This window comes from Macaca nemestrina, chromosome 4 (genome assembly GCF_043159975.1).
Source record: "Macaca nemestrina isolate mMacNem1 chromosome 4, mMacNem.hap1, whole genome shotgun sequence".
NCBI lineage: Eukaryota > Metazoa > Chordata > Mammalia > Primates > Cercopithecidae > Macaca > Macaca nemestrina.
Window position 1 is genome coordinate 457,538 of NC_092128.1, and position 15,394 is coordinate 472,931.

The 15,394-nt window shown below is 41.8% G+C and overlaps 1 protein-coding gene across 10 annotated transcripts in view; it reads right to left on the bottom strand.

Annotated features, from left to right (window-relative positions):
• Window positions 1-15,394, bottom strand: part of DYNC2I1 (dynein 2 intermediate chain 1) — a 110,464-nt gene that overhangs the window by 48,716 nt on the left and 46,354 nt on the right. For 8 of the 10 annotated variants that reach the window (XM_024790703.2, XM_011729939.3, XM_011729943.3 and 5 more), the window contains 5 exons: window positions 11,959-12,036; window positions 11,184-11,403; window positions 7,738-7,840; window positions 2,155-2,284; window positions 30-141 (listed from right to left, as the gene is read on the bottom strand). In XM_024790703.2, the coding sequence (XP_024646471.2) occupies window positions 30-141; window positions 2,155-2,284; window positions 7,738-7,840; window positions 11,184-11,403; window positions 11,959-12,036 (643 nt within the window). Of the gene's footprint in view, window positions 1-29; window positions 142-2,154; window positions 2,285-2,663; window positions 3,240-5,044; window positions 5,170-7,737; window positions 7,841-11,183; window positions 11,404-11,958; window positions 12,037-15,394 lie in introns of those variants that run through there. The other 2 variants (XM_024790707.2, XM_071094164.1) reach the window with 2 other exon arrangements.

Genomic DNA, 15,394 nt, shown 5'->3' on the forward strand with positions numbered 1-15,394 from the left:
ATGGTCAACACTCAAGAGCAAGATGTTACCTCCAGATACAATGGTACTTTCTCCTGGGTGCTGGGTCCACACTTCCCTGGTCTCTATTTCCTCCGTTTGAATGTCTCTTTCAACATTATCTTCGTTACACTGAACATATGCCTTAAAAACAAAAATACGCCAAAATTAACATTCGTTTCAATTTCAGAGCAATTTGTCATTACTAAGTTCATAATGAGAGTCGTGTATCAAAAGTAAATATCAAAGCATAAAGAACAATCATGCAAAGACAACTGTGCTTAAACATTCAATATAGATATATACAGGTCTAATTTTCAAAAGTGTGTTCAAAAAGTCTCACCAAACGATTCCCCTTTAGTCTGAAAATACTGCCACCTCACCTGCCCACATCCTATTTTCTTAGAACATGCTGGTTTTTCAAAACCACATATCTATTTCAAAAGGTACATGCTTCAGTGAAGTCAGTTTTGTTACTAACAGCTTTGGGATGAGGAAAATCACCAAAGATAAATAATCTACTTAAGGTCAGAGTGAATCAGCTGCAAAACTAGGATTAATATTGTCAGTGTCCCAGGAGTTCAAGGCTGCAGTGAGCTATGATCTTGCTACTGCACTCCATCCAGCCTGGGTGGTAGAGCAAGACCCTGTTTCTTAAAAAAAAATTTTAAATTTAAAAATTTAAAAGCCATCAGCTTCTTCAGCTTCATCCTGTGACCTTCCTCCTTTCAAAAGGATTTTATTGAGTGCACCAACTAGACAATGTTAAGATTGGTGGTACCAGTATCAGGAATGTAAGAAAAATGTAAGATAGGACGTCTGACTTCAAAAGCTTTAGAACCTCGTTGTGAAGTGAGACCATTACATAATGAATTAATGATTGGAAATACTACAGGGAAGTACAAAATTGCATGAAATAGTAAATTGTAGGAACTCTGGAACAGGAGAAAGAATTCAATATAAGTCACTAGGAAGGGTTCACCCAGAAAATGGGCCTTGGAAACTGAGGAACAGACAGGCAGATAAGGCAGACAGGGAGCAGGAACGCCATACACCAGGGCACCTTGAGAGAGCCATGAGAGAAGAGAGTCCCAGAATCAAACAGGTATAATCTGAATTAGAGAGAGTCCAAAGCTAGGCATGGTGGCACAGGCCTGCAGTCCCAGCTATGGGGGAAGCTGAGCCTGCAATGTCCTGTGATCACGCCTGTGAACATCCACTATACTCCAGCTTAGGGGTGTCTCTAATAAATAGATTAGTACCTTGTCTCTAATAAATAATTTAAAAAAATTTTAAGTGAGTCCACATTATAAAAACCTTCAGAAGTATCATATACATTGAAATTCTTCAATTATAAGAATTTTAAACAGACAAGTAGGACTGCTTTACACTCACCTGGAACACAAGAAACAAATCCAAACCTGACACTTAGCTAGACTTTAAATAAAACATTTGCCTTCGCCACTATGCACAGATCCATGTAACAAAACTGCACTTGTACTACCTCAATTTATACAAATAAAAAAAATTAAAAATATAAATAAATAAATAGATTGGGCACAGAGGCTCACACCTGTAATTCCAGAACTTTGGGAGGCCAAGGCAGGCGGATCACTTGAGGCCAGGGTTCAAGACCGGCCCGGCCAACATGGTGAAACTCCGTCTCTACTAAAAATATAAAAATTACCTGGGCATGATGGTTCACACTTGTAATCCCAATCACTTGGGAGGCTGAGGCACGAGAATCACTTGAACCCGGGAGGTAGAGTTTGCAGTGAGTCAAGATCACTCCACTGCACTCCAGCCTGGGCGAGAGAGTCAGACTGTCTCTAAATAAATAAATAAAACATTTGCACAGCATAAAGCTTCACTCTAAGGTCAGGACAGCAGCCATTCTCTCCCTATTCCGAGCAGATCACCCACTGGAGCTCCTTCAGGCACTCCTGAAGGCTCTGGAGTACTTCCGGCTTTGCCTGTGCCTGGCCTCTTGGGTGAATGGGCCCCATGTGAAGATGGGTCCCCATTTTCCTTAAGCTTGTATCCTTCACAGACCATCCCCAAGTTCTAATATTGCAGAACAATATTCAGGAAGACACAAAGTTATCCTATTAGACTTTACTTGCATTTTATCACTTAGTTAATATATCTCATATTTACCTGCTTGGTATTTTTTTTCCCAAAGTTTCTGATATACATGTCATATTCATTTACTGGTGGTAGATCCAAGAGCCAGAAAGTAAATGAAAAATCTAAGTCAATGAGCCGAAGCAGTTTTGTACTTCGCATCCTTTGAAATAATTGGAAACAAGACAAAAATTAACTTGAGTAATATACGTGGGAAAGTATAGGGAGAACAGAAGTAAACTTAGAGAGTTAAATGCATGTCATTGTCAGAAATCTAGCTTCAGTGTGGGGTGAGTCTGAGATATTTAACAGTTAAAAATAACTGAGTAGTAGAAAGTCGTGGGAACCCGGCGTGTGACCCTGGCATCTGGTGATCCTGCTCCCCGACTGCTTCGTGTGTGTGTCAAGAACCTGATGTGTGACCATTCTAATGCGTACGCCTGAGCTAACACAAAGTCAAGTCACACAACATGTATGCCTGGGATGTTCATAAGCACCAATTCATTTGACTTCAGGAGTTGACATTCTGACTGTCCCATCACCTGCGCCATGGTCAGACCATGTGGCCAGTAAGGGTTTTGGGCCACGCTCTTCTCCAGGCCACAGCCAACCTCTGTGCTTCCCGCAGGACTTGACCTGCAGGCAGCACCTAACACAGTCAATGGCGCTCCAATCGCCCTCCCTCCACAGGCCTGTCAGAGCCAATCCCGCTCCGCCACAGGCCTGACACAGCCAATCACGCTCCGCCACAGGCCTGACACAGCCAATCACGCTCCGCCCACAGGCCTGACGCTGCCAAAGGCCCTCGCCCACAGGCCTGACACTGCCAATTGCGCACACAGCCAATGGCCCTTGCCCACAGGCCTGACACAGCCAATCGTCCTCCGCCCACAGGCCTGACACAGCCAATCGCCCTCCGCCCGCAGGCCTGACACAGTCAATCGTACTCGGCCCACAGGCCTGACAGTCAATCAACGTCAGCCCACAGGCCTGACACAGACAATCGCCCTCCGCCCTCAGGCCTGACACAGGCAATCGCCCTCTGCCCGCAGGCCTGACACAGTCAATCGCCCTCCACCCGCAGGCCTGACACAGCCAATCGCCCTCCGCCCGCAGGCCTGACACAGACAATCGTACTCGGCCCACAGGCCTGACAGTCAATCAACGTCAGCCCACAGGCCTGACACAGACAATCGCCCTCCGCCTGCAGGCCTGACACAGCCAATCACCCTTGGCCCACAGGCCTGACAGTCAATTGCTGTCAGCCCACAGGCCTGACACAGCCAGTCGCCCTTGGTCTACAGGCCTAACACAGCCAATTGAGCTCCCACAGGTCTGACACAGCCAATCGCCCTTGGCCCACAGGCCTGACACAGCCCATGGTCCTCCAGTCGCCTTTGGCCCACAGGCCTGACACAGTCAATGGCCCTCCGCCCACAGGCCTGACACAGCCAATCGCCCTCCACCCACAGGCCCCGAAATGCCGCACCCACGTGGCTTCCCCTTGCTTCACAAACGGTTACTTTTCAATCGCCTGTGCTGGTTTCTCCTTTCCTTTCTAAAGTTTCACCCTAATATTAGTGTGCCCGGGGTCAAATCTTTAAGATATTTATTGTTTATTACTCCTCACTAAGATATAAACTCGCAAGGGCAGAGATTTTTGTTTCTTTACTGTGATCTCCACACAGCCGGTGCTCAATGAATGCACAGTCAATGAGCGAGTGAACGACCCGCCCAACATCGAGGTGCCTCGGCCACCGGCTCTGCTCTCTGCTCCTCCTCCTCCCCCCTTCCTTCTCCTCACACTCCACCAGGTCTGCCCTGCTTCCTAGAGCACAGGCCTGCAGGAGGCTCGACCAAAGCCTGGGATGTTTTATCAGAAATTCTCCCACTGGAAGGTCCTCAACTTCCATTTTCGTCCCCTCGACCCTCTGCGAACGTCACATGCTCCAGGCCTTCTCTTTCTGCTTCACTCTATTGTCTTGAGAAATCAAGATGCAAACCTGAGTGGAAACAGCGATCGCCTGCGTGTGTCCCTTCTCTCCAGGACCTCGGCTCTTCAGGGCCCAGCGGCCTTGGTTGCTCCTGGTATATTTAATCAGCTGGGGTGTTTTTGTTGTTTTAAATCCAACTTTTATAGTTGTTTTAGCTGAAGGATTTCTCTGATACAAGTTATTCCATCAAGAAAGTAGGACTCCTTCCATATTCTTTTTAAAGATGCTTTTCTCATATCACTGGAGCATTTTTCATGACATTATATCCTCAAGAGTATCCATCATTTTGATAGCTATATTTCATACCTGATAGAAAGCTGCCTATGCAGAGGTTGTACCAATTTGTTTCAAGCAAGCTTTTTCTCTACATTCTCATCAGTACTGAAGTATTATCTTTTTTTTTTTTTTTTTTTTTTTTGAGAGGGAGTCTTGCTCTGTCGCCCAGGCTGTAGTGCAGTGGCACAATCTCAGCTTGCTGCAACCTCTACCTCCCAGGTTCAAGCAATTCTCCTGCCTGAGCCTCCCGAGTGGCTGGGATTACAGGCATGTGCCACCATACACGTCTAATTTTTGTATTTTTGGTAGAGACGGGGTGTCACCATGTTGGCTAGGCTGATCTCGAACTCCTTACCTCAGGTGATCTGCCCACCTCCACCTTCCAAAAGTGCTAGGATTACAGGCGTGAGCCACTATGCCTGGCCTAAGTATTATCATTTTTTAATACCTTGCCTATTCCATAAAAGAAAAATTCATCCCATTGTTTCAATGTACTTTTCTCTGACAGGATATATTTTCACACATTTACTGACAGCCTAATTTTTCTCTGATGTGAATTCTCTCTGTGCCCTTTACCATCCTGGGACCATGTGGTGAGAGACTGGGGAAACAATGTAAGAGAAAATAAGCAAACACATTACTTTTCTCCCTACCTCTCTACCTTGAGCCACTGACAGGTTTTTCCTGTGGCCCCAGCAGGCCCGCCATGGCTCCGGCTCCCGACTGCCCAGCCTCTCCGGCTCAGGGGAAGTGGTGGCTCCTGCTGCACGGAATCTCTGAGCTGCTCCTGGGCCCTGCTGAAGCTCAGCTCTTCCAACACCTACGGAATTCACTCCCTGTGTCACATCCTTCTGTTTAATGCCCAAATTAGTTTTTGTTTTCGTAACTGGATCTCGAGTCTTATATGATCTATGCCCATTTTTAACTAGGGCTATTTAACTTTGCTTATTAAATTATAAAAACATTTTATGCATTAGGGATAATAAGTCTCTATCATATATTTTACAAATATATTTTCCCAATTGGTTAATTACCTTTACATTTTGTCAAATTTATGGACAATTGTACCTTACAGAAATTTAATTTTTGAGGTACATTCCAGTAATTTTTATTTTTTCATTTTTATTCTTTTTATTCTTAGAAAGTCCTTTCTTATCACTGAAATAAGCACTTACACTATCTATGCTCTTTTTTTTTCATTTTTTTAAAAATCCATTTGGAATATATCTTGGGTATAGTGTGAAGCAGGTATCTGTTTTCCCTCAAATTTCAAGTTGATTTACTAAATGTAGATCTAGTAGTAAAAGTTCCTCTATACTATTTTTCTTCTCTGTATTTCCTTACAACACACAAATGCCAGAACTCATCCACACTCTTATAAAGCGTGGACTCCTACGTTTTTCTCAAAAACTTTTTTACTTTTATTTATCATCAATCCCTTTATGTTTCAGCCTTTCATGTCTTAAATTTTTCTTTTGAAATATTTAATATAATTTATGATTGAATATAATCTACTTGCACACTATATATCAATCTAGTTAACAGGTCCTAGGACCTACCTAACTAGAAAACTACTAATTACTAGATTACCAGCCAGGCACGGTGGCTCACACCTGTAATCCCAGTACTTTGGGAGGCTGAGGTGGGTGGACTGCTTGAGCCCAGGAGTTCAAGACCAGCCTGGGCAACATGGCAAGACTCCATCTCTACATAAAAAAATATAAAAATTAGCTGGGTGTAGCGGTGCACACCTGTAATCCCAGCTACTCGAGAGGCTGAGGTGGAGGGTCACCTGAGCCCAGAAGGTCAAGGCTGCAGTGAACCAAGATCATGGCATGGCATTCCAGCCTGGGTGCCAGAGCGAGATCCTGTCTCAAAAGCAGAAGACGTAAAATAAAGAAAAGGGAAGGGAAAGGGAAAGGGAAAGGGAAAAGGAAAGAGAAAGGGAAAGGGAAAAGGAAAGGGAAAGGGAAAGGAAGGGAAGGCAACCAATGACCTGCATCTACTTAGTGGCTCCTCTCTGACACATTCCCAGATGCCCCACTGCCCACAACAATCACTAGATTGAATTTTGTGGTTATCATTTTCTTGTTTTTCAAAATATAATTTTATCTCATATTTATATGAGTCTAAACAACATGCTGTCTAGCTTTATTTCTAGGTTTATAAAAATTGCATTAAACCATATGTACTTTTCTGAGAACTTGAATCAGGTTTTAAAAAAAAAAAAAGCCATGGGGCCAGAAACTAGTTTTGCTACCTCCACAGGAGACCCAAAATATAAGGGTAGCAAAACTGTTGTGAAAACTGTTACCTTTATTACTATTATTATTATTTTTTCTATTTTGAGACAGGGTCTCGCTCTGCCACCCAGGCTGGAGGGCAATGGTGCAGTCACGGCTCAGTGCAGCCTCGACCTGTCAGACTCAAGCCATCTCCCACCTCAGCACCCCCCAGGAGCTGGGACCATAGGTGCGTCTCACTATGTTGCTCAGACCCAGTCTTGAACTCCTGTGCTCAAAGTGCTGGGATTACAGGCATATACCACCATGCCCAGCCACTTTTATTATTAATGATTGATTTTTTCATTTAGTAAATATTTATTGAGTACTTATTAAGGCCATGAACTAAGCCAGGTGTTAAGAGATTTTAAACCCACTTTTAAAACTCTTTATTTTTTAGCCAGGCACGGTGGCTCATGCCTGTAATCCCAGCACTTTGGGAGGCCGAGGCAGGCGGATCACCTGAGATCGGGAGTTCGAGACCAGCCTGACCAACATGGAGAAACCCTGTCTCTACTAAAAACACAAAATTAGCCAGGCATGGTGGCAGGCGCCTGTAATCCCAGCTACTCAGGAGGCTGAGGCAGGATAATCACTTGAACCTGGGAGGCAGAGGTTGCAGTGTGCTGAGATTGCACCATTGCACTTCAGCCTGGGCAACAAGAGTGAAACTCTGTCTCAAAAAAAAAAAAAAAAAATCTTTATTTTTTTCATTTACTCTTCAGTCATATGTGGGCTTAGTATGATAGACCCTTGACTTGAAAATATATCTTTTATAGATTTCTAAATTTTACAAATTTCTCAATTTACTCCCAGGGTAGCTCCAACTGTCCACCACAAATATAAGGACAAACATCCAACATCAGCACATGGTACGTCGCAGCTCACACACCTGCTCTACTAACATAAGATATCAACACAAAGAAAAGTGTAGTACAAATTAAGTCATATACCCCAAAAGACAGTAGTAAAAATGCAACTTAAAACTCGATTTTTTAAAAGTATGTGAAAAAAAAGTATGCTAAAGCCCTGAACACCTTTGGCTGCTTTCCCAATACACCTACTTTTGCTTAAGGGCCTGAGTCCGACTCTTTTGACGGTGTGAAGCTGAGGCAAAATCCACAAAAATTCCACAAACGGAGGCTCTGGAAGGGGAACTGTTTGTATCTGTATGAGGGAGAAAAACACTATTTTTGCAACACTGCAATATCCGGAGTAAAACAATTATAGGCGTATATAACGATTATAGTCAATAAACCCTTCAACTAACGACAAACATCTTCCATAAGCATTTAAGATATCTCTCTTGCTTATTTCATCTAAAACTTTCAGGCAACAAAGCAAAATTTACTGATAATCTATTGTATGTATCACTCACACTATTAAAGAGTTTTAGAAATACTTAAGAATGCACAAAAGATGCAGTTCTAGGCCCATTCTGCAAAAAAAACCAAAGATTATCTTTTAGTAAGGGAAGTGGAACAAGGGCATACAAAATTGCTAAAAAACAGAAACAAGTGCAAATTAATATTGAATCAATTACTTAATATGTCAAAGGGCACAAAACAAAAGAGAATGCAGGCATGAGCTTCCTCAGAAGAATTTCTAAAATTTCTGAAGATGTGACTAGATTATCAAATTGTCAGGCTGATGGAAAAGGTTCATATTATATAAGAATGAACAACTTGGCCAGGTGTGATGGCTCATGCCTGTAATCCCAGCCCTTTGGGAGGCTGAGGCAGGCAGATCACTTGAGGGCTGGAGTTCCAGACCAGCCTGGCCAATGTGGCAAAACCCCATCTCTACTAAAAATACAAAAATTAGCCAGGTGTGGTGGCGGGTGCCTGTAGTCCCAGCTGCTCGGGAGGCTGAAGCAGAAGAATCGCTTGAATCCAGGAAATGGAGGTTGCGGTGAGCAGAGATCACGCCACTGTACTCCAGCATGGGAGACAGAGTGAGACTCTGTCTCAGGGAAAAAAAAAAAAAAGAAAGAAAGAAAGACAAGAACAAGCAACTCCATCCATAATCCTTAGTAATGGACACAAACCATTCCTCAATCCACCTCTTTCCCCCTAAGGATTTCTATGGCTTCCTGTACATACTTATCTGCTTATTTGTTTGTATATTTATTTCTACTGTATCTTACTGTCTTTTCATTCCTTTTGGATATCGGTTTGCACTTGTCCCACTGTCTTACAGTTTTATGAAACTCTCATAGCCCTTTCCCACACATTATCTCATCTGATCTTCACAACAAAGCTTGCAGGCCAGTGATGCAGAGGGTGTGGCTCTGGAGGATGTCTGTCTGGGTCAGGGGCCTGAGCTCAAGTCCCAGCACTGCCCGCTACTTGCTTCATGACCATGGGTTACTTCACCTCTGCATCTCAGGTCCCTTATTGTCGGACATCTGCCGTACAGGATGTGATAAGGACCACAGCAGGCCACGTTTATGAACAATTACAAAGCACCACACAGACATTTTAAGATGTGGCTGTTTTTAAGAATGAGAAAACATTTAAAGTTACAGAATTAAGACTTGAATAAAGACATCCTTGGAACAGAGCCCACACCTCTGTGCAAGGCGTCAGCGCTCAGCAAAGACTCCTTCACTGACCAAGTGGACCATTTACCTTTTGGAAGTGTACATAGGCTTTCCAACACCATGGTGTAACTTCGGTGCATGGGAAAAAGTTATTTACCAAATGGTTTCCTACTGCCCCAAAAAAGGATAAGGTGTGCAGTTTATAACCAAGCAGTCCAAGCACCACAGGGTGCAGCCGGGTATAGCCAAGGAGGACACAGAAACCAAACGGTACCGGCTGCTTGATGAATTCCACAGAACAGCAGCGGATGGTGCTTAGCACTCAGAACGTGCCTGCCACTCCTTTAAGCAACTTCCATGTTTAGCTTGTTTAATCTTCACAATAACCCTAAAGAAAGTCTGAGGCTCATTTCACAGTTAAGGAAAATGAGGCACAGAGAGGTTAAGTAACTGCCCAAGATCACACAGCTAGTCAGTTATCTGAAACCCTGGGGTCAGCATGGCTCCGTGATTCCTGCTTCAGCACAGACCACGCCATCAGTGCCGTGCTAGCCTTTACGACCGTCCACCGGTGCCAGCTCAACATGAAACAGGGCCAAGAAAGCAGCTCCAGCTTTGTCTATGGCAGTGAATAACTCCTTCAAATAAGAAATACGCCAAAAATAATCTCTTATATTGAGAGCTGTAAATTCTAATCTTGTAAATGAGGCTAATGAAGAAATAACACTAAGCATAAATGTAGAAAATGAGTAACAAAAAAAGGTTATTCAGAGATCTGCTAAGAAAACCAGTAATGTTAAGAATAAAATCCTGCTCACTTCTCAGCAACTCCAGAGCAGACAAGCGTTAATGCTGCCAGGAAATCCTGTGTCGGTGGCACACAGACCCTCCCTATGCGCAGTGTCTCTCCACGGGCAGCTGAGGGAAACAGTCCCTGAGCCTCAGCCGGGCAACAGGGCTGAAGAAGGGGCAGATCCTTACCTCTACCAGGACAGGTGCCCTTTTGCTATAAGTTTAGAGAATGCTCTATCAGCACTGCCCAGCTGAGTTCTGCCATCTCTGTAGCAGGCACAAAATGTGAGACAAAGAATCATTCTGCAAAACCTTCATCTGTATTAGTGCATCATATTAATTACTAACTATAATTAACTGCATTACTGAATATTTTACTAATAAAGTAGTATGTCATCAAATAATATTTTAACATTATCCTATTTTACCCTCAGTGCCCATGTTTTATCAGAAAGTCACAGTTGTCCTTTAAAGCGATTTGAAACGTTAATTCCTACTCTTACAAGTAACATTATATCCTGATGCTAAGAATTTGGAGAAAAAATACATTTCTAAATTTAATTTAAAAAGGTCCTTGTAGGAAAAAAGAATGAATCAAGAGCATGCTTCGTGTCAGGCTCAGTTTGACTGTGTCCCAAGACTTGACAGGCACCTCAAACCCTCAGTCACCACGTGCCTCATGAAGGCACTCACTGGCGGACACTGCCACACCTCCAGGGAAAACCATGATGATTCCTCTGTGGAAACTCAATGAGCACATCATCAGGAAAAATAAGAGCATGTGCTCACAGATGGATAAAACGCTGGTTGCAAAGAAAAAACAAGCCAGGCTGCCCACTGAGGAGGGCCACAGTATCCTCAGCTCCCTCTGGAGAACAGGAGCATCAGTGCTCACTGAGTGGGGCCACAGCGCCCTCAGCTAACCTAAGGCCTGGGCGCTGAGCAGAATAGTGATGTGCAACTTCTCTGTGTAAGAGAATTCTTGATGTGCTCGTGCTCAAGTCTTCGGGGGGCCTCCTATGTGGTAGTTGCAAGGGCACAGCACCACCAGCATGTGGAAGATGTTACTTCTCTGCCCACCTTATTAGAGCAGGCCTGTGTGTGATGGCATCTGTGAGGGCTCAGTACGCAGAGCCCTAAGAGCATGGACACCATCAGTAGCATTGATTTGTTTACCTGTCCTGGGCTCCTTTTCAAATTCTGTTCTACCTTGCTTCTGAAACAGTTTCAAAGATAACTCGCCAATCCTTTCATTTTCTGCATTAATAGCTCTTTGAATTTCTTGTATTTCCTTTTTTTGAGCTAGAGGAAGTTCTTCCATTTTTTCTCTTGACTCAGGTTCATTACTGCTTCCATCATCATCACCATCACAAACCTCAAAGTCATCTTCGTAGTCCTGCAAACAGTAACAATCTTTTGGAACGCTTTAAGACAAATTGACTTTACGTTATCACTCATACTGAACAAAACATGACAGCTTATAACTTGAAACAGTCAATGTCCTTATTACAGCTAAGATATTTATAGTTCCCTGACTTTAATGTTTTTGAAGATACATCTATACAAACTGCTACCTTTATTTCTCTAAAAATAAATCACACAATACAGAACCATACACAGAAGACTATCAATTACCATCACGTGCAAACACTTGTACTGAGAATGTGAAAGTGTATGTATTTTTGTAGATACCTACATACACACTTTTTATGCAGTGCACTTAAATATGAGTTAAATTATAAAATCATTTAATTACATCATATTGGTAAGTATTGGTAGAAGTATAGCAAGCATTTTATAGGTAATAGCTTGACCTAAATCAAACCTAGATAGATACTGAGTATTAGGATTAATAAAAAGAATAAAAAGGGCATCAAATTTACTACATATAAGCTGATGTTTAAGAATAAATGATTTTTAAGCTAAGGAAAGTTTTAACTTTTATACATACTTCAAAATCATCTTCACAACTGGCTGTATATGCATCAGCTCTAGCATGTTCTAAATCAGTTTCTTCCTTTTCAATTTCCTAGAGGTAAAAATCAAACATGAAACCAAAAAATTCAATCATAAACTTGAATATTGCAAATAGGCTGGGAAAACATATGTTTTCTGAGATTAATCTGATGTTGCTAATTTGAAACTCTAAGTATTTTTAAAACTAATATAATGTTAAATTCCTTTAAGAAATACCCTTGCTAACTTATAGGTAGGACCAAAAAGAGAATACAGTAAACATTCTTTTCAGGAAACCTCTGTAATTCTGGTGGCTGTAGTTCTGTAATTCTGTACTTCTGGTGGCTAAAATTTGTTTAAGTGTTTTACAAATAAACTTCAAACGTGCAGCAATCCATTTCTTCTCCGTGAACATATTCCCCGCTGAATAGTGCTCAGCTGATCTACACCGTTAAAGACAGAGAAATAGGCCAGGCACTGTGGCTCACACCTTTAATCCCAGCACTTTGGGAGGTCAAGGCAGGCAGATTACTTGAACTCAGGAGTTGGACACCAGCGTGGGCAACATGGCGAAACCTCATCTCTACCAAAAATACAAGCAATTAGCTGGGCATGGTGGTGTGCACCTATGGTCCCAGCTACTCCGGAGGCGGAGGTGAGAGGACTGCTTGAGCCTGGGGGGCAGAGGCTGCAGTGAGCCAAGATCGCGCCACTGCACAATCCAGAAGAAATTACAAGGCATACTAGAAAGCAGAAAATACAGTTTGAAGAGACAGAGCAAGCACCAGTTCCAGACATGGCAGGGATGTTGGAACTGTCAGAACAGGAACTTAAAACAACTATGAGTAACTTCCTAAGAGCTCTAATAGATAAAGTTCATAGCATGCAAGCAGAGAGATGGAAAGCCTAAGAAAGAACCAGAACGGAAAGTTCAAGGTCAAAAACAACAGAAACAGAAGTGAAGAACAACTTTGATGGGCTCACTAGTAAACCGGACACAGCTGAAGAAAAAAGTCTCTGTGCTTGATGATACCTCAACAGAAACCACCAAAACTCAACAGCAAAGAGAACAAAAAGCGGGAAGGAAAAAAAAAAAAACAAAAAAAACCAGAACAAAATATCCAAGAACTGTGGGACAACTGCAAAAGGTATTCACGTGTGTAATGGGGATGGCAAAAGAAGAGAGAAAGGAACAGAATATTTGATAAAATAATGACTGAGAATTTCTCCAAATTGATGTCAGACACCAAACCACATATCCAGGAAGCTCATAGAACACCAACATCAATGTCAAAAAATCTACACCTAGGCATATTATATCAAAACTACAGAAAATCACAGATAAGGACAAAATCCTAAAAGAAGCCAGATGGGGGAAAAAAAAACTTTACTGAGGAACATAGATAAGAATTACAGGCCGGGCATGGCGGCTCACACCTATAATCCCTGCACTTTGGGAGGCTGAGGCAGGTAGATCTTCTGAGGTTAGGAGTTTGAGACTAGCCTAACCAACATGGTGAAACCCCATCTCTACAAAAACACAAAAATCAGCTGGGCACGGTAGTGCTCGCCTATAATCCCAGCTACTCAGAAGGCTGAAGCAGGAGAATCACTTGAACCTGGGAGGCAGAGGTTGCAGTGAGCTGAAATCACACCATTGCACTACAGCCTAGGCAACGAGAGCGAAACTCCATCTCAAAAAAAAAAAGAGAATTACATTCAACTTCTCAGATATCATGAAGCAAGAAGACAGCATAGAGAAATGTTTAAAGTACTGAGAGAAAAATATTCACCAGCCCAAAATTACACATATACTCTACAAAATTATCCTTCCAAAGTGAAGGAGAAATAAAGACTTTCAAACAAAATTGAGGGAATTTGTTGCCAGTAGACCTGTCTTGCAAGCAACATAAAAAGAAGTTCTTCAGAAAGAAGGTGTATTAGTCCGTTTTCACGCTGCTGATAAAGACATACCCGAGACTGGGAAGAAAAAGAGGTTTAATTGGACTTCCAGTTCCACATGGCTGGGGAGGCCCCAGAATCATGGCAGGAGGCAAAAGGCACTTCTTACATGGCGGCAGCAAGAGAAAATGAGGAAGAGGCAAAAGTGGAAACCCCTGATAAACCCATCATATCTCATGAAACTTATTCACTATCACAAGAATAGCACGGGAAAGACCAGGCCCCATGATTCAATTACCTCCCCTGGGTCCCTCCCACAACATGTGGGAATTCTGGGAGATACAATTCAAGCTGAGATTTGGGTGGGGACACAGCCAAACCACATCAGAAAGAAAATAATATAGGTCAGAAACGTGGGTCAACATAAAAAAAAGAAAAGTATGGAAGAAAAAATAAATAAAGGGAAACAACTTTTCCTTTTCTATTTCTTAATTGATCTAAACAGTTTGTTCAGAATAATAGTAACAAAAATGCATTCAATTACATATGCTTAGGTATTTATTCGTGTGTGTGTGTGTGTTTGTGTACACATATGTACAGTTAGCCCTCCTTATCTGTGGGTTCTACATCCATAGATTCAACCAACCACAAACCAAAAATATTTGGAAAAATAAAAATAAAAAATAATACAAATTTTAAAATACAGTATAACAACTATTTACATAGCATTTACATTGTATTAGGTTTTATAAGCAATCTAGAGATGACTTAAAGTACATGGAAGAACATGCATAGGTTATATGCAAATCCTATGCCATTTTATTTAAGGAACTTGAGCGTTTACAGATTTTAGTATCCACAGGGGGTCCAAGAACCAACCCTGTGCCAATACCAAGGGATAACATGCTTATGTCGGCTTATACACAAGTAAAATGAATGACAGCAAGGATACAAGGAAGGGGAGTGGTACAGTCTTATTTAAAAGTGGACTTGGATTGATTGTAAATGTATTAAAACCACTTTAAAAAGTTAAAAAAAAAAAAAAAACCTTTAACTGATATGCTAAGATAGTAGAGAAAACAGAATCATAAAATGTTCCATTAAAACCACAAAAGGCAAAAAAAGAATGAAAGACAAAAACAGGAACAAATAACAAGGGCAACAAATAAAAAATAGTGACAAATATGGTAGACACTAATCCAATATATCAATAATCACTTTGAACATCAATGATCTACATGTACCAATCACAAGACAGAGCTTGTCAGAGAGGATCAAAAAACAAGATCCATCTACTTATTGTCTTCAAGAAACCCAAATGAAGAAAAATATACCATGCTCATGCTAATCAAAAGAAAGCAAAAGTTATTATATTAATTCTGACACAGCAGACTTCAAAGTAAAGAGAGTCAACATGAATAAAGAAGGGCATTACGCAATGATAAAGATGCCAATTTTATGTCTTTAATGAAATACATAACAGTCCTTAATATGTATGTGCCTAACAACAGAGTGTCAAACTATTTATG